The 24,996-nt window shown below is 42.3% G+C and overlaps 1 protein-coding gene across 1 annotated transcript in view; it reads left to right on the top strand.

Moving 5' to 3' along the window:
- The window catches only part of LOC146805567 (cohesin subunit SA-2-like), a 627,511-nt gene that overhangs the window by 343,574 nt on the left and 258,941 nt on the right, over window positions 1-24,996 (top strand). The window contains exons 18-20 of the mRNA XM_085622843.1: window positions 3,482-3,571; window positions 12,195-12,398; window positions 16,674-16,747. Of these exons, the coding sequence (XP_085478969.1) occupies window positions 3,482-3,571; window positions 12,195-12,398; window positions 16,674-16,747 (368 nt within the window). The remainder of the gene's footprint in view (window positions 1-3,481; window positions 3,572-12,194; window positions 12,399-16,673; window positions 16,748-24,996) is intronic.

Raw genomic sequence — 24,996 nt, 5'->3', positions numbered from 1 at the left:
AACATCGGTGTCTGCTCTGAAGAGATACATGCCCTACTCGCCAAATGGGTCATTGAACCAGTACCGCTACAACATTGAGGCAAAGTGGTTTATTCCCTATACTTTCTAATTCCCATAAAGGATGGTTTCATCAGACCCATCCTAGACCGCAGGCGCCTCAACAAGTACATCCTGTTGGAACACTTTCACTTGCTTACTCTACAGGATGTCATCCCCTGCTACAGCTAGGCGACTTCATGGCTGCCCTCGATCTGAATTGAGACTACTTCCCTATACCCATCTACCTGGTGCATCAAAGATACCTGTGATTTGTGGTGAGTGGCCAACATTACCAGTTCAAGGTGTTGCCTTCCTGGGTTACCACAGCCCCCAGGATGTTTACTAAGTGCTGAGCCATGGTAGCCGCTCACCTTAAACGGAACAGCATCTACATGTTCCCCTACCTTGACGACTGGCTGATCACTAGCGCCACACAGCAGCAATGCCTAACGCACACGTGGGCCACTGTACAACTCCTTCAAAGTTTGGCCTTCATTATAAATGTGACCAAATCTCACATCCAGCCCACCCATTGCAGCACTTCCTTCTGGCAATTCCCGACTCCTGTGTAGGGAAAGCTTACCATAGCCCTGCATTACATGCGTTGCTCCCTCTTTTTCATCCAGATTGGCAGGTAACGGTCAGAATGGTAATGCACTTACTGGACATGGCATCCTGCATCGACATGGTTCCTCGAGCTAGGTTACACATGCTTCTGTTACAACAGTGACTAGCAGCGCAATGGTCTCCGGGGGAGGTGCATTGGGAAGAGCTAATGTTGATTTGGGGCTGCACCCATTGCTCTCTGCAGTGATGAAATGCAAAAAACCTGTTGCAGGGAAGGCCTTTTCTCAACCCAGGTGTGGTAGAGACAAACACCACAGATGCCTCACTCACTGACTGGGGGCTGCATCTACAGGACCCCACTGTATAAATGGTATGAACCCCTGCGCAACACGAGTTGTGCATCCATCTCCTAGAGCTGTTAGCTATCCAACAGGCCCTCATGCCAGTTGTTTGCATTAGCAAAGGGCATTTGCCATTGGACGATACACCACAAGGTGCATCTCTTGAATACGTTCCCGGGATGGACAACAGCTAAGCAGACCTAGACAGTAGGATGCATCAACAAGCCCACGTTTGGGAACTCCTCCCCCAAGTCCTCTGCCCATTCTTCCATCGTCAGGGTTCCCACAAATAGACATTTATGCCACCTCCGAAAACCCAAAATGCCTAAGCTTCGCCTCGAAACACCCACACCCATTGATCATGGGTAATGCATTATGGATGAATTGGTCAGAGATATTTGCTTCTCTTTTCCGCCTCTCCCACTCCTGTAATTCCTGGTTCAGAAGTTGAGGCGTAAATACTTCACTCTCATCCTAGTGGGTCCAACCTGGGCACACCAGCGCTAGTTCACCACTCTGCTCAAACTCTCTCTAGTTCCTCACAAAATGTCCCCAACCGACTGGACCTTCTCTCTCAAAATCAAAGCACTCTCAGGCATCCCAAACCACAGAAGCTCAATCTTACGGTTTGGCTCCTGAAGTGTTTGAATTCAGCTACCTTAATCTCCCTGCAGAGTGTACGACTATTCTAAAAGAAGCATGCCAGCCCTAAATCAGGGCCTGCTAGGCAGCTTATTAGAAAAGGATAATTCATTACTGTCTCCCTTACTATACTGACCCTTTCACCTCCTCTCCACAGGATATTGTCTTATCTTCTTCAGTTACACAATTCGGACATCGCATATACATTTATCAGACTTCATTTAACTGTCGTAGCGGTTTACCTTAAAAATAGACAGCATACTTCACTTTTTGGAATTCCCGTCATTAATGCTTTCATGCAAGGACTCAGACGGGTTATCCCACCATGGGCACCCCCATTCCAGTGTGGAACCTTAACATAGTACACACTAGACTAATGGGCCCTCCTTTCAAACCACTTCACTCTTGTCCACTGCAGTTTATTTCTTGGAAGCTAGCCTTCTTTGTGGCAATTACTTCCCCTAGGCATGTCAGTGAAATACATGCCCTAATCTCAGAAGAACTTTTTTTCCAGGTGCATGAAGATGGGTGGTTCTCAGAACCAACTCTAAATTCCTGCCCAAAGTAGTCTGTAGTTTTCATCTCAATCAAACCATAGAACGTCCAGTCTTCTACCCACATCCACAGTCTGTAGCGGAACACGCCCTTAATACTTCGGATGTCAAAAGAGCGCTCATATTTTACATTGACAGGACAAAATCCTTTCGGAAGACACAACAGCTCTTCGTATCCTTTTCAAAACCACACATAGGCATGCCATTTCTAAAGCAGGGGTTGCATGCTGGCTTGTTTAGTACATGCAGACATGTTACGCCAATGCAAAAATTACCCTTTCTGCCCCTCCCAGGCCACATTCCACACACCAGAAAGGAGCTTCCATGGCCTTCTTGTGGGACATACCTCTAGCTGACATTTGCAAAGCAGCTACATAAACCTCACTCCACACATTCACAAAATATTATTGTGCAGATGTTTTGGGCCGCCAGCAGGCTCAGTTTGGCCAGGCTACATTATGTACGCTTTTTTAATTGTTTGAAACATTTAAATCACCGCTTTTGATAGGGCTGCTTTAAATTCTAGGCACTGTATGTGTATCTACAGCTACACATTCCACAAATGGAAAACATTACTTGTACTTTAAGCATCTGTTCGTGATGTGTAGTGCTGTAGATTTACATGCACCCGCCCTCCTCCCCGGTCACTTGTGGTAGTTGCAGATGGTATTTTTTTCTTTTGCCTGTACCTTGCATAGTCATCTTCTTCTCTACTCTTTATGCTCCATCTATGCCTTTTCCTTCCACGCTGAATAATCAATCTAACAATGGAACCTATGCCAATGTGCATTACCAGGGATACATTTAGTCACTATACCTCATAACTCGAAATGACATCCCTGAACAAAAACAAGTTGCTCACATCCGATGTCCAACACTAAATGGCAGGAGTATGCGCAGCATGTGAATCTACACCACTATATGCCACGAACAGATGCTTACAGGGCAAGTACCATTTTCCGTATATTACAATTGAAACAATATAGGAATCTGTTTTCCACAAACATTATTGTGTATAGAGTTGGCCTGCTATATCTGTGGGTGCCCCCACACTTAATCAGGTAAGTAATCACAACACATCGCTGTGGCGAAGACCTGTCTGCGGTCAAAAGGCATCGGTCTGCCTTTGTTTATAATAAAGAAGTCAGAATGCTTGAGTGCTAGCCGTTCTTGCATAGTTGGAGTCCTGGATGTAGCTTACATATTTTTTTATTAATGTGATTTTAATACTTGTTGGACTATATATTTGAATAATTTTAATTAACTGCAAATAAAGGTAATTTTACTTGATCCACGGTTTGTTGGCATCCTGCTCACTATACTGTTTTTCATTTCTAGCATTCAGCAGAGCCAGAAAAAGTGACAAGTCTGGTACAGATTCCTCAGTATTTTGACTTGAATCTTTACAGTAGCCATCATCTAGAGGAGGTATGTACATGTATGGTACCTAACTTGTTGGTCTCAGTACAGGGTTAGAATCTCTGTGCACATGTGAAAATTATGAACTTGCTTGAGGAAGCAAAATGTAGGTATAGTGCTCAGCGGGGCCTTTCCTAATTATTCAGAGTAGTATGCAAGCCCTTAAGCTGGTTGGTTATCACTTAGCATCTTTGTAATGTCTTCTTCCTTTCTTTTACTCCAAAGGCGAAGGTGTCATGCGTGATATTGCAAATGAGTTTGTCTCAGAATTCTCCCCCAAACAGTTTGTGCATTAGTTTCTTTGGACCTTCCTGTTCCTTGCATCTAGGAATCGTCGCCCTTAGAATCTCTCTTACTTTTCTTGTTTTATCCTAGCGCCAGGATGCTTCTTGTGAAGCAGTAGTTGCGCTTTATAAATGTATTTTCATTCATTCATTCACTGTCTTCTTGCACAAAATGAAATGTTGCTTAAACCGCAAGGAATGTGCTAATGCAGGTCACCCTATTAATATATCTGGACAGGGATAACCAGCTTACTTGGTGGTGATGCAGAGCTAAGTAGTGTAACTCATGGACTGTTACAAAGAGCAAAAGAGTACAATGGTTAATATTTTAACACAACATTGAACTCACAGGTCAAAAAGATTTTTCTGCAGCAAACCCATCAAACTTATGGTTGGAAAAGAAAGCAAGCAAAGAGGTCAGACATAACCACAGCATTCTCAAGAATATTTTCTTCGGACAAAACCAGATAGATAGGAAAGCAATGAAGTGTCAGATTGAATTTATCTGTGTCATAGCCATTCTTATTGGTTCTACCATCTGCACTAGCTCTACAGGCACGTACCTTATAGCTATTGCCAATCCATTACAAAGGTCAAAAGAATCATTGCTTACAGACCACCAGAATTATATTAAATATGTGGTAGGCTTGGCTAAACTACTTTTAGTTTGCACCCACAAGATTAAAAATGGAGACCTTCAATGCACCCTTCATTAAAGAAAGCATTTTTCTGTGTTTTATTTTGTCATCTAGGTCGTATGCATTCTTTAGGTCGGTTGAAACTGATGTTCCATCTTACCTCCTGCTCAGTAGTCAGGAAAGGGAGAAACATTTTCTAGGGTTCTGTAATGGGTAATGGTCATATGTCACATGTGTACAAATCAATGAACTGTCATAACAAAAACAAGTTTTTAAAACAGTGTGCCCCAGTCAACGCACCTAGTGATACCCTGTAGTTTTTCTCCTTATTTGTAACCCTGTAAGATTTTGGTGTACAGGCATAAGTAAGTATGAATCTGCCAAGGACCAGTCATCAAATAGAGTGCTCATTTCATATCCTTCATACAATAGAACATTTGTTGGCACTAAACCAGCCCTCAAACAGCTTGATCTCTTCTGAGTACACATGTGCGAAGTCTAGACACTTACTGGTTCTGTAAAGTAAAATCCATTAATGTGTTAAACTTAGCAGTGCCTGTTCATTATATATTATTTGTCAGAATCTGATTTGAAGAACAGACTCGTAATTAGAGGTATGATGAAAGTAAAAAAAATACTCAGAAAATGTATTTACTAGAAGGCACAGATATATGATTTGATGGAGACCTCCAATGAAATCCCTCTGGGGTACAGTGAGTAATATGTGACCTATAATAAAAATACTTCTTAGTTCAAAAGAAAATTTAATAACAGCATATCCAGGTCCACATTGCCTGCACATAATGACTACTCCTAATCAGATAAATATAACTCCTATTTATCTGATGTTCATTTAAACCATGGATATTATGTTGATTTGTGTAGGGCACTATCACCCGGAAGGGTATCCAGGTGTTGAGCAGGTTTGTGATTGTCCTTGCCTGGGGCAGGAGGAGACTACTCAAAGAACCAGACATTCCTCTTCTTGCAGAACCTCAGAAGTGAAGAGGAGGCTTGGATGTGTAATGGCAGGTCATTCCATGCTTTAGGAGAATACACGGCTGGTGGATCTACTTTTCTGTATGGATGGGATGTGTGCGAGTCGGAGTCCAGCTAACCGTAGGTGTCTGGAGGGTTTGTGAAAAGATGTCATTAGTGAGGTACGCTGGGCCAGTGTTGTGTAGTGTTTGGTAGGTGTGAGTGAGGAGTCTAAAATGGTGCTCATTTGTATATGGGTAACCAGTGGAGCTCCTTTAGGTTAGGTGAGATGTGAGATAGGCTTGGCAGGCGTGATTCTAGCTGCTGTGTTCTGGATGGTCTGCCGTCTTCTTGTGCGTTGTTTGGTGATCCTGGTGTGGAGGATGTTCCTGTTGTCTAGCTTACTTGTGATGAGGGCATGTCTGACAGTGTTTTGGGTGCTGATTGGGATCCATTTTAAAACCTTCCTCAGCTTCTTCAGGGTCTGGAAGCATGAGATAGTAACAGCGTTGATTTGGGTGGTCATGTTGAGTTTGCTGTCAATGATGACTCCAAGGTTCCTGACGTGGGAAATGGGGGTAGACCCTAGTTCTGCCAACTACCAGACGGAGTCCCTTCGTTCTTGTTGGTGGTCAGTTTCAGACAGTTGGTCTTCATCCAATCAACAGTGTTAGTCATGTAGTCTGTAAACTTGTTCTGTGAACTAATCTGAGAGCAGGGGTGGCTCATCCGTTATGACCGTTACGCCCCACTGCTGCTACCCAGCAGAGGCAACAGTAAAAAATAAAATGATAAAATGATTTTATTATCATTTTCTTTTTCACTGTTGCATCTACTGGGTAGCAGAGTTGCTGGTCCGGGCGTCCTCCTGAGCTTCAGGAGGAGGAGTTGTGTGCACTACTAAGTGGGCAAGACGGTTTGGCCGGCCATTTTAGGCCCGCCAAACCATCATGTGCACTTAGCATTTCTCTACAGCTGTTGTACAGCCAGGTGGAGTAAAGCCACAGGCTCCCAGGCACTGTCTGAGCAGCAAACCAGGCTGCTCAGGACCAATCCCAGCGCTTCTCTATAGTATAGAATAGTATTCCTAGCATGAGAGAAGCGCTAGGGTTGGTGTTTGGGAGCCTGTGCAGTGTGCACCAGCCGAGGATCGGGAGAGAAGGAAGGCTGAGCGGACGCAGCGTCAGGTAAGTCGTCATTTTTTATTTTTTAATGTATATTTTTTTTATGTATTGAGGGGTGGGAAGTCGGTGCAGGAGGGGATCCAGCTATTAAAGTTTTTTAGGGCTTCCGGGAGACTGCTGCTGTGATCGGCCCGGTGGATGTTGACAGCAGTAATCCAGTCCTTGTCCAGTACGTTGTTCCAGTTTCTGGGACTTGTCTGGCTGTGGTGTATATGTGTGTGTGGGAGTGGGACGAGGATGCTGAACTCGATGAGGGTATGGTCTGTCCAGGTGATTGGTGTGCGCTTGTTGACAAAGATGTTGTGGAAAGAGGTGAAAATCTGGTCTAGGAGATGGTGATGCAAGTTGGTCTGTTTACTGGTTGGAAGAGGCCTAGGTTTTTGAGTTTTTTGAGCAGGGCTCTCAAGTTGGGGTCAGCGTGGTCTTCCGGGTGGGGTCTTTGAGGAGGATGTAGTTGCTTGCGTTGAGGATGAGGGGTACAACGAAGTCTGCAATGGAGTCAGTAAAGTTGGTTTATGGTTTCAGTGTTCTGTAGTTGAGAGTGCCGCTCAGAGTAACGTTGGTTGCGACATGAAGTTTGAACGACAGGTGTTAGATGTTGGTGGATGGCATGTCAGAGGAGGTGGTACAGGTGATGGTGTGCTTGTAGATGATAGCGATCCCATCTCTGGGCTTGCTAAGTCTGTCCTTCCTGATGATTTTGTAGATGGCAGGGATGTCTGTGGTGATGTCCAGTGCCAATGCAGGGTTAAGCCAGGTCTCTGTCTCAGTTTGTTCAATCCTGCTCCTTCTTAGTTGCTTTGATTAATAATTAAGTATCTCAGGACTTGACCCAAATTGATCTCTGTATGTTATATTTCACTATTGTAGTACCTTAATTTAGACATTTGGCTAAACAGTGATTATTAAGGCAGACTCTGGCTATCCGGGCAGTACAATTTACATATCCCAAACTTCTAGGGTTGTCAGGTTGTAGCAAAAAAAATCCACCGATAAGTAATGTTGAAAATGGCAATTTTATTAAATATACTGCCTGTAATTTTGAACCAAGTGTATTTTTGTTGTAGGGTGGTATGTTTGATTTATCTGTTGAAAATAATACATTTATTTTAGTAGTTTTTCTATACATGTTAAAAATCTATATAAAGACAGGCATTAATTACTTGACTGGACGACCTAGATATAAACGAAGTAGGTTATATGATTTTGTTAAACGCACCTAACAACATTAGTTGTATTCTTTGGTCAAGACTTATCGCCAGTTAGGTTGGTTTTCGAAAAATAGTTTTCTTGAAGACAAGAGGGACCAATAGGACCATTAGGTGTTACCCAGTGTATTGTCACATGGCTCATGGGGACATTGTCGGTTTCTCTAAGTTAGCATGAGCTCTGTAGACTGCGCGGCTTTGCGCACGTTACTACAAGCCTTTATTTTTGCAAAGACTTCCTTCATCCCTTTCACATGAGAATTGTCTGCCGTGTTCACTTTCTGTCAGTTCATGGGATTTAGTCTGAACATTGTGTGCAAGGTCGATAAATAATGCCCCTTGTTATTCTGTTCGTGTCAGGCCCTAGCACCTAGACAAAACATACCAATGCAGCTGTTGTTTGGAACTCATACTTTGGTTTTTATGGGGATACATGCGTAGGGAGACACACACCTGGAGAGCAATCTTTGAAGGGAGACGAGCGAGGCAGCACCTATGATGTAGAACTATCATCTACAATCTAAGGTACGAGGTCTGCAGACAAAACCCAGAGATCTTCTAATATATAATAATACTGCTTCCTAGCAAGGGGAGGGAGGTTAGGCTCTATTGCCTTTTCATGATGTCATCTCCTTTCATGATTTGTGGACTAGCTGCTTTGCTCACTGTATTTGTATTATGCATTTTCCTGCTTGCTGCGACACGTATACTGCATTTTAGAGGAGGTTATTTAAAATAAATATTCAAACTTGTTTGTGTCTCTGTCAGATCTTATTGTGGACAAGAACAAGAGTGTGAGCGAAAGGATGTGTCTTGCAATCCCGAGTCTTGAGAGATCCGGGAGTGTTGTGTTCTGGGGTGTCTAATCACTGATTTCTCTGTGAGTGACTAGGAGGGCAAGTGAGACACTATAGCTAGTCGGTCCTGGGCTCATGGGTACTAAGTTGGTAGGATGATTCAGTCCCTATGCACTAAGGCCCCATAATCCTACGCATAGTTCTGTTCTTGGGCAGAATCCCTGCAACAGTATATTTGCTGGTTACAATCCAGAACTGAAGCCACATGGCGAACAAAACATTACACCATACTTTAAACTTACAGCTCTACATGATGGTATCTTGACAGATATTGAAGAACACTGACTATCTCTCCATGCTTGTGGTATTGTGAAACAATACAGATAATCAGTACAGATAATACTTTCTTTGACCATCATATACATAGCCTATCTGGCTTTAGTTTCTTTTTGTATTCCTTATTTGCAGGCAGCTTTAGATGTCTCTTCAGAGCACAAGGAAATAATATACAGTAAAAAAAAAATAATGATACTGCATATAGGGGCTTTGGTCAGCCCTCGTCAGCCTCTGCCTACTTGAGCTGTCATTTCCATTTTAGATCTGCCCACAGGCAGCAAACGTAGAGTAGGGCAGTGAGCCAGCCCCCTTTTGCCACTGTTTTGTTTGAAGTGCCATTAATATTTTGGATCATGACATCCAATCAGTATTAGGAATGTCAGACATTGTAAGCAACAGCATATTGCCCGTTTAAAGTAGTTGCGCTCTAGACACTTTCTTCATGCCGACTTTCTTGATCTTAAACCAGTAAACAGTTCTTACATAATTAGAATGTTGAAACTATAATAGTGTACTGTATATATGCAAATCAGGAGCCTGCAACTCTATATTAGAGTATAGATTAAACAACTATGCATCCTCCACAGTTACTATTGATATATATATTGTATAGCTCTAGCACACTTCTCACTCTCTTATTTCACACTCAATACGCCATTGCATCGTTTGCAAAACACCGCTCTAATTACAAATTGTACATGTTATCACAGTTCTAGGAGTTCACCTTCCTATAATTATAAATAATTGTATTTGAATAAAATTGTATATATTCTAGTAAAACCAATCCTCTGATGGTCATTTACTAGTGTTTCAGTGGGAGTTGAGGTTTACACTTCCCCTCACAAAGGCTGGCCTGGATATAAATATGGCGCTTTCAGAACCTCTAATCAGAACACTCCTGGACCTGCGAAAGATTCAGAAGGACTGCCCTGCTGTCTGAAGAAAGAAGACTGGACCTGCTTGCTTTGGACCCAGGATCCCAAGAAGTGACTCCAACGGTCAGTTGGCTGACCTTCTTTTTGAGCTATAGGGACAAAACAAGCTTTGAGAGGCCTTCCTGCAACTGCCCTACTGACTAGCACCACCTGGGCCTGCCTGAACCCTGCTGCTGGCCTCTGCCGGATTGAGTCCTGGTTCCCAAGAAGAGCCCCCCAGGTTCTGGACCCTTGGCTGACATCAGAGTGTTCTCCTGCTTCAAAACCTATCTCCAGTTAAAAATCCAGATGTTTGATGATCTTCACGACTACAAGTGATCTCCTTGTGTCAACAACAATTGCTCCGTCTCCGGCCAACACAAAGTTCTGATGGTGGCCTGCTTTTCACTCCAAACAGTGACTGCACATGTCTCTCGCAAGTGCAAAGCTCAAGCAATGACCACTCATCATGCTGATATCTACCTCCTTGCAGCCCCCACCAGAGCGAAGCTCCAGCTAAGGCCAGTTGCGTGGACTTGGGACTTTGAGACGGTAAAATCTTTACTGGGATGAACTTGGTCCATGTATCCTACCAGCGGTCCATTGTGGTGGGCCTGAACGTGTTACTTTGACCCAGTCCAGTGCGACCAGATAACTGTTTTTTGGCGATATATTCACCTGAAACTTCAAAAATTCATAACTCCGGCTCTACTTATTGGATTTTCGTCATATTGGTGCTATTTTATTTATTTAAATGTTACTCTAATAACTCTGTATTCTATATTGATTTAGGATTTTTCTTGTGTTGTGTTTTCACTATATTACTGTTTGAGTGCTGCATAAATACTTTAGTATCCAAAAAAATTATGGCTGTATCTCAGCCACTGGTAATTACTCGGGCGCATCCCAGTCCATCATTATTTTGCACACCATGCCACCTCAGTTGGGAACCAGCCACATGCAAATCAGTCTTGACCCTGCTCCAGTGCGAACAGTTCAGCCCCAACTGCCAGGTCAGGTCCTTCCTGAACCAGAACACAAGCAACACAGGACAGGTTTTGGCCTAGTTAGGGCTCCTCTGCCAGGTATAGCTTCGTTTTAGTGACAATGTGCACTTGTCACTTAGAGCGTACATCAAACACACAAAGGCTAATGGGAGGACGCAGGATCAACCCATATCTTAGTCTCATCAGCTGTTTCTTCAAACCCTTAACAAGAGGCTGAGGCAAGTATTTTGGGTGCGCTCCCGGGTCATAAAGGCTGACGACCCAACAACCATGAAATGTCTCCTTACTATGACATTTCTCATTGATAGGAATATTTACCAACTTTACAAGAAAACAAAGGGGCATATTTACAAGCCCCTATCGCCACCACAACGTCCGTTTTTAGGCCGTTGTGGTGGCGATAGGGGCTTCGCCTTATTAACAAGCAGCGTTAAGCCACTTAACGTGGCTTAACACTGCCTTGTAAATAAGGCACCCTTTCACGCTACACTTAGCGGGAAAGGGGAGGGCAATGGGTGTTGCGGTGGGCGTTCCACCGCACCACACATTGATTTTGATGCTGCCCCATATTTACAAGGGTGGCGTAAATATGAGACAGCGCCAAAATTTAGACCAGGGAAAAACTAGTCTTACCTTGGCGAAACAAGGAGAAATTTTTAATTTCTCCTCGTTTTTGCTATTTCCATGTGAACTGCGTTGTGCAGCACACATAGAAACAGCAAAAGGCCATTGATTGTTTATGTGGAGGAAGGTGACCCTTCCTGCACATAAACAATCATTTGAAAAAATGCAGCTCACATAGAAGTTACAAAACGGCATTTAAAGATTGTTTAAATGCAGGAATGGGCACCTTCCTGCACCTAAACATTCTTTCCCTGCAACGCACACACTCTTGCACTATGGTGCAAGGGTGCCTGCGTTGCCGCTAGGCAGCTAAATTGAAATGCAGGGCTTCACCATATTCTTGTAAATATGGTGCAGCCCTGCGTTTCTGAAGTGGCGGAGCGCGGCGTTAGCCAAGAAGGCTAATGCCGCGCTCCGGCACTTCTATTGTACATATGCCCCAAAGTGCAGTCATATCAGGGTCTGTAGATGAAGTTTCAATAGAGATTGCATAGTCGGAGTAATTAATGATGCTCCATCTTACTGTATTTATGGTCTAAGCAATATGTTTCAGTTGAGCTAGATGCTTAAAAGGAAGTTACATTTGTGCTTCATTGATATTAAAATGTTTGCATTTGGTGGCTAGATTTTTTTAAAGCTTTTTTTGTGTTTTTTACTTGTAGCACTTAGATGCCTTACTAAAGGAGGTGAGAAACATAGCGGAAAAGCACACTGGTGCAGAGGTGTTGGAGGCTTGTTCCCGAATGTATAATGTTTTCTACCACGAGGAGTTGGAAATATACAGCCAAGTCAGTCTTGCCATAAATGAATTGTTAAACGGAATTGTGGGAACTCTGAACCAGATGCTGGATACCTTTATGGCAGAGGTAGGTGTTAAGAAGGGCCTGTTTATCTTCTAGTACACTAATTTGACAAAAATACCTAATCACTATTTTAAAATCAGAGAAATTGTATAAATCAGTGGTTGGTGCAGTGGTTTTCTAGTGAAGATATCCTAACTTGCTAATCATATTCTTTTTACCTTAAAATAGAGAATGGTGTGCACTGTTTCAAGTGTAGCGTGAGTATTATTTGGAAGAGCTATCACGTTTTCTTAAGAAAAAGTTCCCAAATAACAATTCATTTTATTTCATCCGAAATTATCTCAGGCCAAGTAGAAAGGGGAAAAAAACGAGACAATAAATTCCATGTTTTGTAGTAATTAAAAAACATTGCAGCTTGCCTTGTAGGATAGAGGAAAAGTGTGCCCACTAATTGCAGAAGTGAATGTCGGATTCCAACTGAAAGGGCTCGATCATTTACAGTTGAACATTATAGCATTTTCAAAATAAAATAGGGAGTTAGCCCAGTTAGGTGCATAATCACAGAAGGATATGGGTCAATTACAACTGTCCTGTGTGCTTAATGGTCGATGGAACATTGAGGACCAAGGAAAATTGCATGCAGGTCTGAGTGACCCACACCCTACGCCTGTAACTTCGGGGGGGGGGGGGGGCATGAAATACTTCCTCCTTCTTTTCAAAAGCTTCCCTTTGCCCCAAATGCCCTCCAAACCCAGAGGTCGCTGCCAATACAAAGGATGCAATATGTAGATTGTAATAGAGATCTGCATGTGGTTTTTGACCTCTTCAGGGCCAAATAATTTGTAACAGCTGGATTTAAATGCAGGATATCAGCCGCAAACGTTCACTCCAACCACAAAGTGTCTCTCCACCTAAATCTGGCAAACTTGAAATTGGTACCTTAATTATGTTTTTTGCATTCCCTGCTCTGTCCATGATTTTGTTTTCTATAATGTCGTTGTGGAATCACCCACTCAATGTGTGAATGTGAATGTGTCCTATAAAATGCTGTATACTTTTCTCCTCAAGTATATGCTTTTTTAGGCCTTGCGTAGGCAGCACCTGCTCTGTCTCTTTGAGACATGCTGTATTCAGGTGTGGACTTTAAGCTCCGCCCATCTTTTCAATTGGCTCCTGTTACTGTCCTTTGTAAATAGTGGCTTTTGATATGTCAATAGGCTTAGTAGTCCATCCTTAGTACCTCCCTTTCTCCTGTTGTTACCTCCCATGAGGACTGCCCCTGTTACATGTGTTGTTACTCTGGATGTTTTAATTACAGTCTGTGAGCACTATTTTCCTAAATGATCAGGCTCTCCCGCAACCGCTTTTTTTTTAACCAGCGCGGCACACCTGTGAAATTTGAGCACAACCGACAAAACAATTCAGTTATTTCATTAATTGCCTGCTGTTGCAGGCAGGACACGCTCTCCTGCGACCGCTTATTTTTTTTTAACCAGTGTGGCATGTCTGTGAAATTTGAGCACAACTGACAAAACAATTCATTTATTTCAGTAATTATTCCAATCCACCACTTAGCCTCATGATTCAATAAGTTAAAATAGTGGAGTTGAACTCAACTTCGATGTTTAGTAAAAATCACTGCGGCGATACGACCATCAATGTCATTATGTAGAAGAGGGGGAACATTCAGGCCTTATCAACAGGCCAATCTCACCACTCCAAAACGCAAAGACATCGAATAGCAGTAAAAAACCACCGCGGCGATCTAACCATCCATGTCGTTATGTGGAAGAGGGGGAACATTTAAGACCTTTTCTACAGGCAGATATCACCACTCCAAAATGCAAAGACATGGAATAGCAGTTGCCAAGTTGAAGGTCTGTTTTCACTTAATTATTCATTTGACAGTACAATTGCAGCTTTCGGTACAGGTTAAAAGATTGTTTGCATATATGTAAACCTCTAATGTCATACAGTAGCGTTTCATCCGACAACAGTGTAGTTTAACGTGCTCAAGGAAATTGAGTTAGTGCATATGTGGAAATGTGGGCTGTTCGAGAGTCAGGCTAGCAAGCACCTTTGGCATTTACATCTCATTTACAGAAAAGAGGTTCTGTCTGGTGCCCCCTCTTGTTTTTTTTGTTCATGCTCCTACAACATGTCTGCAGCTCTCACACACACCCCTCCTGTCAGCAGCATAGAGCATCATGCAGGAACACATGGAGGGGGTGCTGTGCATTGAAAGACCGAGATCGTGTTGCTTTTTTTTTTTAACATATACTAAGATGGTGATGTTGTCCTGCTTGTAATATTGCTTTACCAGTTGACTGTAGTTATCCCTGCTGCGACCTTCAATAGACTAAACTCCTTATTGATTGAACTTATGTGGGGTGCAGGATGGCGTAGGGTAGGCCTACCCAAAATGCAATTACCACCGGACGAGCGAGGGATGGGTGCTCCTGATTTTAAAACCTTCTGTCTGGCCAGACAGCTTCAGTGGCTTTCCTACTGGTTGGCAGGCCCCCACTTGAAAAAATTAGGCTCTACGCAACAAATGCTGAAAATGGACTGGCTTCATCGATTGCTCCTCCCAGGAACAACTAAACCCCTTCACCTCCCACTACTGCTACAGGTCGCACTCACCTACTTTATATGTGCTCTCCGATATATGAACTCGCCCCTGATATATCTCTGAGGGGTATACCCGCCCCGCTGGGTATACTCGCAATGGCTAAACTGTTGCCCTGGGAAGACGCAGGGGTCACGACAATAGGGGATTTATTCACAGAGGGTTTACCACATTCTGTTTTTCACGCTACTATTATGCGGTATCTCCGTACATATTGGACCCCCCAGTGTACCAATCAGCTACACATACTCTGATTCAAATGGTACATAACATAGGTCAGGGTAGATATATAGTTAAAGGGCTCTATAAGGGACTACGTGCCCCTATTTAGACCCCCCTAGACTCACTGTGGACTAAATGGGAGGAAGATCTTGGCCGTGCCTTACATGATAAAGAAGGGTGCTTCGTCCTGGAATACCCAAGTAAGATTTCCCGCAATTCGCGATTTAAATTGAAGCAATTCTCACTTGTACACAGAGCACACATGACATCGCTGAAACTTCATACACGTTATCCTGCTGCCTCCTTCACATGCTCTAGGTGTCACCCAGATGCTGCAGATCTATTACATATGTTGTGGGGTTGCCCAGTATTTGACATCTTATTGGAAGGAGGTACGCACACCACTGTCCACTCTCACGGGACCTGCTCATTGGGATATTGTGGAACACTGCCTCCTGGTCCTCTGTCCCAGGCCTAAGAGTTTTAAAGTTGCAGCTAGTTTTGTAGATTTGACGCTCCTTCCGGCCAAACGACAGCTCACCAGACGCTGAAAATCTTCAAAGGCGCCGTTGGTCTTGTGCTGGAGGGAGGAGGTCATAAGATGGAGCAAGGCAGAAAGTTATGCCTCACGGAGGTAAGAATACAGAGATGTCCATAAGCAACCTATAGCCATGGTATGGGCCACTCTCCTGGAAGACTTCAAGTCCCAAGTGGACCCTAAGTAACACTCATAGATAATATATCATGCCAAACCACCCTTCCCCTCTTCCCCCCCCTCCACTGGTTAGAAATGTCCCATTCTTGCCATTGCACCCCATACCCGTAGAATATAATCACACAGTGTTACATCACTTCTTCAGGGCAGTCCCATGCATTGGGCATCAATCCTTACGCAATGCACAATATATGAAGACATGGATCAGAGATGACAGGTTGAGAATTCATGAGGGGGGTTCATGTTCGTAAAGGAACCTTTGTTTCACTTTTCGTTTGCTGGTGGATAATGACACAGGGGAAATATATGCAACCTCAGCTGTATTGACACTGACGTCTAATATTGAACAATTATTACATACATTGGATATTGACAAATGTGCAGCATGTGTGAATTTTGTAATATTATCATATGTGACTGGTGCTCATTATGTTCTAAACTTAAATAAAATAGGCAGAAGCGGTATTTCCACAAGTTACTTTCCACATATGTGTGTAAAATACCACCAGATATGGTAGCATAATTACCATGTTGGTGGTATTAGTACAGATTTAGCTATCCACTCAAAACATGAGCCTTATTGGAATGAGTGTTAACAGCTGGCAGATGAATTGACAGATTAACTGGGCCTGGTTGTCTCTATTTGGCAGCAGCAACTTTTTACCTATATATCTAATTCTATGTTTGTATTTTTTTGCCTTACGTTATTGTCTGTTTGAAGTCTGTGGTAAAGACTGACCCAAGTGATTGGTTTCCAATACTTTTGCTGTAGGAAAATCCTTGCTTGGATGACACCGAAGTTCACAAACTGTCCTCCATACTGAGAAGAATAGCTGCTTTCTACAGGTAAGATATTTATTAATGTGTGTGCTAATTAGTCTGCCTATTTCTAGAAATGAATTCACACATTGGTGAGCAAGTAAATAAACGCGTCATCCTACGGTAGCTAAGAATGTAATTGTAATACGGAGGTGACCGGCTGTTTTACATACAGTACGTTCGATAACCCTAATGAGAAGCACATCCATATTATATTGGATTTACAACACAGCAGTAGCTTAATTAACGCATGGCTGTTTTAAATAGAGATCTTACCGTGAAAAAAATGTACAGTCAGAGTTACACTTTATTCTTGTTGTAACTCATACCCCATTACTATATCGCAAAAGCAAGCTAATGGGCATCCTACACATTACAGCATGTCTCATCCAGGGCCTGAAGATATATGACCAAATCAATCCCACCCTGATGGAACACTGGCTTCCCTGGCCAGCTCGCTCCATCTTCAAAACCAGCTGCCTCATCTACTAAGCCATCATGACCATCATCCCTGCCTGCCTGTCTGAATGACAAGCTTACCATCTTCAGTGGCTTACCATCACCTGCAGCCAGCACACCATCAGGCTGGAGCTAAAGAACTGTAAAAATAACAAAGCAAAATGCTTTCTCCATCTATGCAGTGAGGATCTGGAACAACATCCCTGTATCCAGTAGGACCTCCCCAATCCTGCACCAGTTTAGAAAAGAGCTGAAGAAGACATATGTCTTTAAAGAACACATTGGTATGATGCAAAAATAGGCCATATCTGCTGCCAGAAATCAGCTACCTCTTCAGTAATTTGTTGACTGGATCTTTGCCTTAAGCCTGTCAGTTCTCAGCTGCCTTTTAGTTAGGGTCACAGTATACATATACCATATACTTATATACATATATAAAATGCTTAATGCGATTCAAAACAGATATTAAAGCAGAATTTGATATTCATTTTGTCAATGCTGATGTGCGTGACCGACCCATTCACACAATTTGTTGTATGTTACTACAACAGGTTACCACTTTATAAGAGCCACTACCTCAACTACTATTATTAACTACCTGACCCTAATGCCAGTGCTAATTGTTAATTCATTTGAATTTATTTAAATTAAATTCTGTAAGTAACCTAAACCTAACACAACTCTTTTTTTCCAATATTTTGTTTATTGTTAGTAAAGTAATTAAAAGTAACCATAACCTGACCCTAATGCTAACAATACCATTAATTTGTTTAAGTACAATTAAGTAAGTAACCTTGCCCTAATACTAACCTGAGCCCTTTTGCTAAATTCTTTTGATTATAATTAAATCACCAGCTCTACTTGTAATTAATTTACATTCAGTTAACTAAGTAACTTCAACTTAGCCCTTCTGCTTACCCTAATTCTAAATTATATGTGTTTAATGAAATAAAATTAAAAGAGACAAACTAAATCTAAAGCTGACCCTAATCCTTAATTTAAATCATATGAAATCAAAAGTATATTAATTTACCTTACTGTAACACTTATCCTTTATCTAAAATGTTAAATAAATAACCCTGAATTAAGGCTGACCCTAACCAAATCACTTCATTACTTAAAATTATTCCTAGACCCTTAATTCTGTGTGAGTTAGTGTTTTCTAAAATATCCTTTTAGTCTTGAGAACCCAAAAAGGATTGATTAAAGTTAACCCAATCTTTAGGTTGAGCCTGGGCAGCGCATGCGCCTCACTGCGAGATGTACTCTATTCAGGTATGGACTTGAAGCCCTGCCCATTTCCCATCAATCTTTTCAATTACTCTTGTTACTGTCCTTTGTAAATCGTTGCTTTTGATTCATGAATAGGCTTAAGTAATCCCTCCTTGGAACCATCTTGTCTGCATTTGTAACCTCCCATAAGGACTGGACTTTTTACTTATGCTGTTACACGGTCTGCTTTATCTAGTCTGTGAGCACTATTTTCTTTAATGATTCTCCCCTATTCGACCCACAACGTGCTTTTGCCGCCCACTTTTATATTTTTAGTAGTAATGGCGACCAGTCCACTTTAACTATAGCGGCCGTGCTTCTTTATTTCTTTTAAATTTCCATTGCGGTCCACTTTAACTATAGCTACCGCGCTTCCTTATTTATTTAATTTGCCAGCATGGTCTGCTTTAGCTATAGCGGACGTGCTTCTTTATTTATTTATTTGTCAGCGCGGTCCGCTTTAACTTTAGCGGCCACACTACGGAACCTTTGGGGTTTTTCAACTGGTGAATGCACCTAATGCAGTGCTTTCACTTTAATGGTGGCCACGCCCTTTTCTTTCTGCGCTGCTCGACGTCTTCAGGTTACAACGAGCCACGTCTAAAGAAAGGGGCGCGGCCGACATTAAACTGAAAGCATGGCATGGGGCGCTTTACAAAAAAAATCCATTTGTTGTGAACTTCACAAACAAGTTTATTTTTTGTAAAGGCGCACTATTCTGTGCTTTAACCTTAATGGTGGCCGTGCCCCTTTCTTTAAACGTGGCTCACTGTAACCTGAATACGGCGAGCAAGGTCTAAAGAAAGGGGTGCAGCGGCAGCCACCATTAAAGTGGTCTCGCCTTTGCAAGAGTTTGAGCTGTTGGCATTATAAATGACAATGCATTTTATGAGTGTTGGTTTTCAAAAACACATAAATAAAAGACATTGTCATTTACAATGCCAGTAGCTTAAACTCTCGCAAATACGAGACCTATTGCATTGCAAATGCTTGTTTGTATAGTAGCTACGCCTAACTGCACACTCATAGTAGCACCTTGGGGCAAGGCCGTGGTGTTCACACATTGTTTTGAGTGAGTTAGAAAGCAGATACAGCCATCCCGGAACGCTGACACTGAATGAAAAATGTACCTTTCAAAGTCTACATTCTTAGCAGCACTGTCTGTACAATGCGAGAGTGGAGCCGCCCTACTGACGAGGATTACTAAAGGAACATTTTGTGCTGCTAGATTGGCTGCAACAGTTGCTTGTGGAAAAGCAGGTGCCATTACCGCGATAAGAAGCGTTCCCTCAGTGAGAATCTGGGAGCGGCTGTCTTGAGGGCCACGTGCTCTGCACATTAGCAGCCGGAGCAAAACTGGACAGTGCTGTACTGTACAGTAGGGTTTAGAGATCTTTTCTTCACAGCGTGGATTAATGGCAAATTATGTTACAGGAACGTGTTCATGAAATATTAAGGCTGCATGCGAGAAAATGTGTGTACACTGAAGGACTGTTTTTGACCTCTGAATGTGCAGTTTTTTTGCCACTGAAAAATTGCAGATTAGTAATTTTTTTTCCAGTGAAAAATTGCAGAATGCTTTCATAGTGTTTGATTGGATTCATCTCTTCATTGTCCTCGAGAAGATGTGCAGAATTACTTTTCCCCAAGGAATGGCAGCTATATTTGCACGTAAACAAGTGTTTATGCAAATGTATACCGATATTACTTGCCAGTGTTGTACAAACTACTTCCTTCCTGACGGTCCACGGAGTTTCAGATGAACCTGTGCAGCCATTTAATTTGAATTGCCGGGTAACATTTTCTAAAGTAGCAGAAAAACGAAATTACACCTGAGAAAAACTAATTACACAATTGCTTAATGGCACTAAGAAACATGAACCCAAACACAATCACAATCTTCCAAAAAGTGCAGAGGAGAAGACACTTGGCAGAGGTGAACCAAGCCTCTGCAGAAGGGGGCAGAAGCCAATAGACATGGATTTTATAGTGAATCAGCCTGAGCTCTGTATACCTGACCACCCAGCAGCAGTCTGCCAAAAATACGGATCTGGTGTGGACCTTGTCCTGAGGAACAAAGTGTCAGAACAGAGAATCCAACTGTCAAACATTTTGGTCCGAAACCCTCATGCGCCTCATGTACTGTATAAAGAGCCTTGCATTAAATACGCTGCTCCACCAACAACCAGTGGGACTGAGCTAGCAGCAGGGACGTGATCACACAACTGCTTTTGGTATTCAGTCTACTTGGGCATTTTTCAGGGATTGAAGATGGTGCAGGATGTCTTCGTGCATCCCTAGTACAGGCCACTACAATATTGTAGTATTGGAAATATAATAGACCCTTTAGCTAAGCGGTGGCTGGATTCAGAGAGGGGTTACCGAATTTGCAGGAGGACTTTCATTTGCAATTGCATGAACTCGATACTGCACACAGTCATTCATCAATTAGAAATCTAAGATTCCTGGCAATCAAAAAAGGGTTAGTTCGGCTAGTCAGCTAGGGATTCCTGAAAATATCATGGGAGAGTGGCCTCCACAGATCTTCTTGCCAGTCAATATCAGAATGTTGAATGGCGTCCAGATCACAACTGCCACGAGGGAGAAGTTCAGCACGAGTGCTGCAACACAATTGGAGCGTTCATACACTGGATTATTGGATTAATGTCTGTATGTGTATAGAAGCTACACTTGTAGCTAGAGATTAGCTCACATAGTAGCAGGCTCAGTGGTGTCTTAATTTTCCCCCTAGACATGTCTCTCTTACGGTGATCTTTCCCTCACTAAGGATGCAATGCACTCCAATAATATAGTGCCACAGGCTGCCTCCCTCAAACGACAAAGTAGGATGTTTGACCATGGTGTCAAACACAAGTTGACTGCTCTAACAAGATAATGCTAGACTCCATCCCCTCATTTGCAGCTATTCTCAAATCGATGTCAGGCTTGATTGCATAATCTTCAAAGCCCCTCAGCTTCAACAATGGCTTACTAGCAATGTCCCAAGCCAAGATGTCCTAAATTTGGAATTAAAAAAGGCACTCTCCACATTGCTGCAACAAAATAACTTTCGAGAACTGCTTCTGTCCCAAGGAACACACTCCTGATTATTGTACACAAGTTTCTGGCAGACTCTGCTCAATGTGTTGCGATCCGGATGTGGAAGACGCTGGAAGCCCTTCTCCGTGCTCTGCGCTGGAGAATACATTAAGGAGCTGGAGTTAAGCTAAGCTACAAAACTGTTATTTAGGTGGGATTCTATCGATGATTGGGTCCCTGGCCCGATGCAGTTGTAGAGCGATTCGACTGATTTATTGACTTTGTTGACCTGTAGTGGGGGACTTGAGTGTGACTGTGCCGGCCCCTGCGGAGGAGCTGCGAGGCGCCTGGTGTGCGGCAGGGCGCTTAGAGAGCACAGGTGAACTTACAGGAAACAAGGCAAAAGGTGGGGACATTGGTTAGGGCCCTTGCCGCTTGAACAAAGATATAATGAGACAAGGAAGGAACGGTATGCTGACGAAAGCAGAGTCAGCACAGTACATAGTATACACTTGCATAGCGCAGTCACTCAACAAAAAAGGCATAGCAGAGGTAAGTGCTGGAGAGTTGTAATCTTTGGATAATCTTTTGATAACCTTTTAACAATAGTTATATTACAGCCAAAAAAGTAAAAATGATTGGTGAAGCATACAGATACCCTGAAAGTTGGTAAAGCTGATAGAGGGTATGAGCAGGTAGTAAAATAGTGGGTGCATATTCTATAATAAGGACTCACTAAACTAAAGAGAATTAAAGAAGGTGTCAAAGATTTTAAAAAAATCAGTAATCCAGGACCTAGCTAAAACATGGCGCCTGGTAAAGGCAAAATATGAAACGTGCAGAAGAGGCAGCCACAGGTGGACATTGATAGTCTAAGTAGGACTCATGAAGGGAGTACTGCAACCCCGACGAAGAAGGGTTAAGGACAAGATTGAGAAGCATGGGGAAGAAACATTCAGCAAAAAAAACACCACAAATTGAGAAGGAGGGAGCGTGAATGTCCACATCGATCAAGGACTTTGTAGGCAAACATTTTAAAATAAACAAGCATTAATCAGCTTCACATATAATAGGGGGAGAGCACAGTTTGGAAGATGACAATAGTAGCCAAGGCCTTTGACGAGCCAGCAAGATTTGTTAAGGCAAAAGGAATTTTCCTTAGAACCTAGACTCTCCTTGTCACCCTGGCTTTTCTCACCTCAAAATAAGGAGGCGTCTCAACTGGTGGAGGAAAGCACGGAGGGTGAGAAGGGAGATTATAGTATGGCCTCAGGCAGGGAGCTAGAACAGACAATGGAACGGGCTCTGGAAACAGAGAATGATGACATAGAAAACTCTGTGTGCAACTCTTCAATAGGGATAGAAATTACGGCCACACCGTCAGCCTCAATGTTGGATATAATGTTAATGTTACAAAAGACACTGCAAGGTCTGCTGGAAATAAGTATGATGAACAATGAAATCCCAAATGTCCAAAAAGACCAACTGCAGAATATTATGGGAGAACTAAAAGTAATCTGGAACCATATGCGGTCTATAGTTAGACCCGTAAAACTGCTAACTCAAATAAGGAAAGTATTGGGGATGTTCAGCGGCAGATGGAAATGCAGAATGTGTATATTTCCAAATGACCCATGTTAATAAAAAAGCGGGGAGAACCAACAAGATAATGACAGTATATACCCCGGCAAAAAAAAGGGAGGAAGATCTTGGGGAAGGGGAGAAAAGAAAAACTATACAAAGTGAGCAAAATACAAAAAAAAAAACTAAAAGACGCAAAGGAAGGGAAATGGAAGGGTGCCTCTAGAGAAAAAGGTAGGAAGGGGAAAGAGGGAGTAAATAAGGAAGTACAACACCCGCAAAAGAATAGTGAAAGGACCATAGAAAATCTACAGGGGGATGGATATAGCACCACAAAGAGAACTGCAGCTTGGGAGGAAAAAGGAAGTAAGAGGAGTGTTCCAACTAGCAGGAAGGGGGGGGCAGGATAGAGTGGGTTCACAAGGTACAGGAAAGAAAAAAGACGGTAATATGTGGATATATTTTGAACCAACCCAATTAGGTAAAGGTGGTAAAAAAAAATGAGAAAAAAATGCCCCTTAAATCGATCACAACTTCTCTTGGCTTTTTCTAAATGTCCTAGTCTTAGTGAAATAGAAACCAACAACCTTAGACAAGTTGGGTTCATGCCGAATGATAAGAGGAAAGAAATAACAAAAGTGCTAATGTACTCGGATAGTAAAAGCAGCATTGATAAAAGCAGAGAAAGAACTACAAAAGGAAGGGATAAGACTAGTGACAGAACTAGAATTGCATGAAACAATACAAGCGGGCGAACCATTTTTTAAGTATCATGCAGGACTCATGGCACAACAGATTAGATTAATAGATAGAACATATGAGGAAAAAGGTAATATTGAAATTATGGTTTATTTTGCAGAAACAAGCAAACACAGGTGCAGGTAACATTGAAAATAGGTATGCTGGCCTATCTCTGTCTTAGATGAAGAGGGGTGTTTGAGTGAAATCGATTAGGATACTGGGTCGTTGCACAGCCTGGGAATATTAACTTGGAATATTAATGGGCTTGGGAGAAGGATGAAATTAGAAGATCTTTAAAAACTTGCTAACACGGAGATCTTGTGTTTGCAGGAAACTTGGCTGTGCGATGAAACCCCCATATTCGATGGGTTCACCCAAATAAATAGGCCTGCGATAAGGAGTTGACAGGGACGCCCGCAGGGCGGATGACCCTAGTATCTACTAGGATAAAGAGAAAGGTAAAAATGCTAGAAGTAAAATGCAAATGGCTTGTGGTATACAGAGTGCTTTTACGAGATCCCGACACTCAGTATGACAGCATGATAATTGTGAATGTATATATGCAAAGGGGGACCCCGGAAAATTATAGATTAGAAATGGGGTATTTTAAGAAAGACCTGGATCATTTATGAGATAAATATGATAAAGATATGCTTATTTTAATGGGAGATTATAATCATAAAATTAACCCAAAAAGGATTGATCCTTGGTTCACAGAAATGCTGGGTACTTACGGTATAAATGCAGCAGGCTTCCCTGAAACTAAAATGTCAGAACGGGACATGGAAAGTATCTGTCTAGTAAAAGTCTCTTCTGCCTGAATGGCAGGATAGAGACTGATCTGCCGGCAAGGAAAATGTTTAAGATTGGTTTGCTATTCTGCCCAATTGACTACATCTTGATGTATGCTTGGAATTTTAAAAACATTAAGTGCATTTTAATAATAGAAGGAAAGGAAAGCGACCATGATCCTTTAAAATTAGAATCATTTAGGGGGAAAGGACCCCACAAGAAAAGATCATTCCTCTACAATTGGATTACCCAAGGCGCCTCTCCACAAGAATGACAGATGAATTTATGGAAAAACTGGCTGAGCTACAGCAGAACTTAATAGTAGAATGTGTAACAGTCATGATTCTAGAGAAGTATGGAAGTACAATTAATCAAGTGGTACATTGCCTGAG

The sequence above is a fragment of the Triturus cristatus genome, chromosome 8, assembly GCF_964204655.1.
Source record: "Triturus cristatus chromosome 8, aTriCri1.1, whole genome shotgun sequence".
Lineage (NCBI taxonomy): Eukaryota > Metazoa > Chordata > Amphibia > Caudata > Salamandridae > Triturus > Triturus cristatus.
The sequence above is the reverse complement of the archived record's forward strand: the minus strand, read 5'-3'. Positions and strand labels throughout refer to the sequence as shown.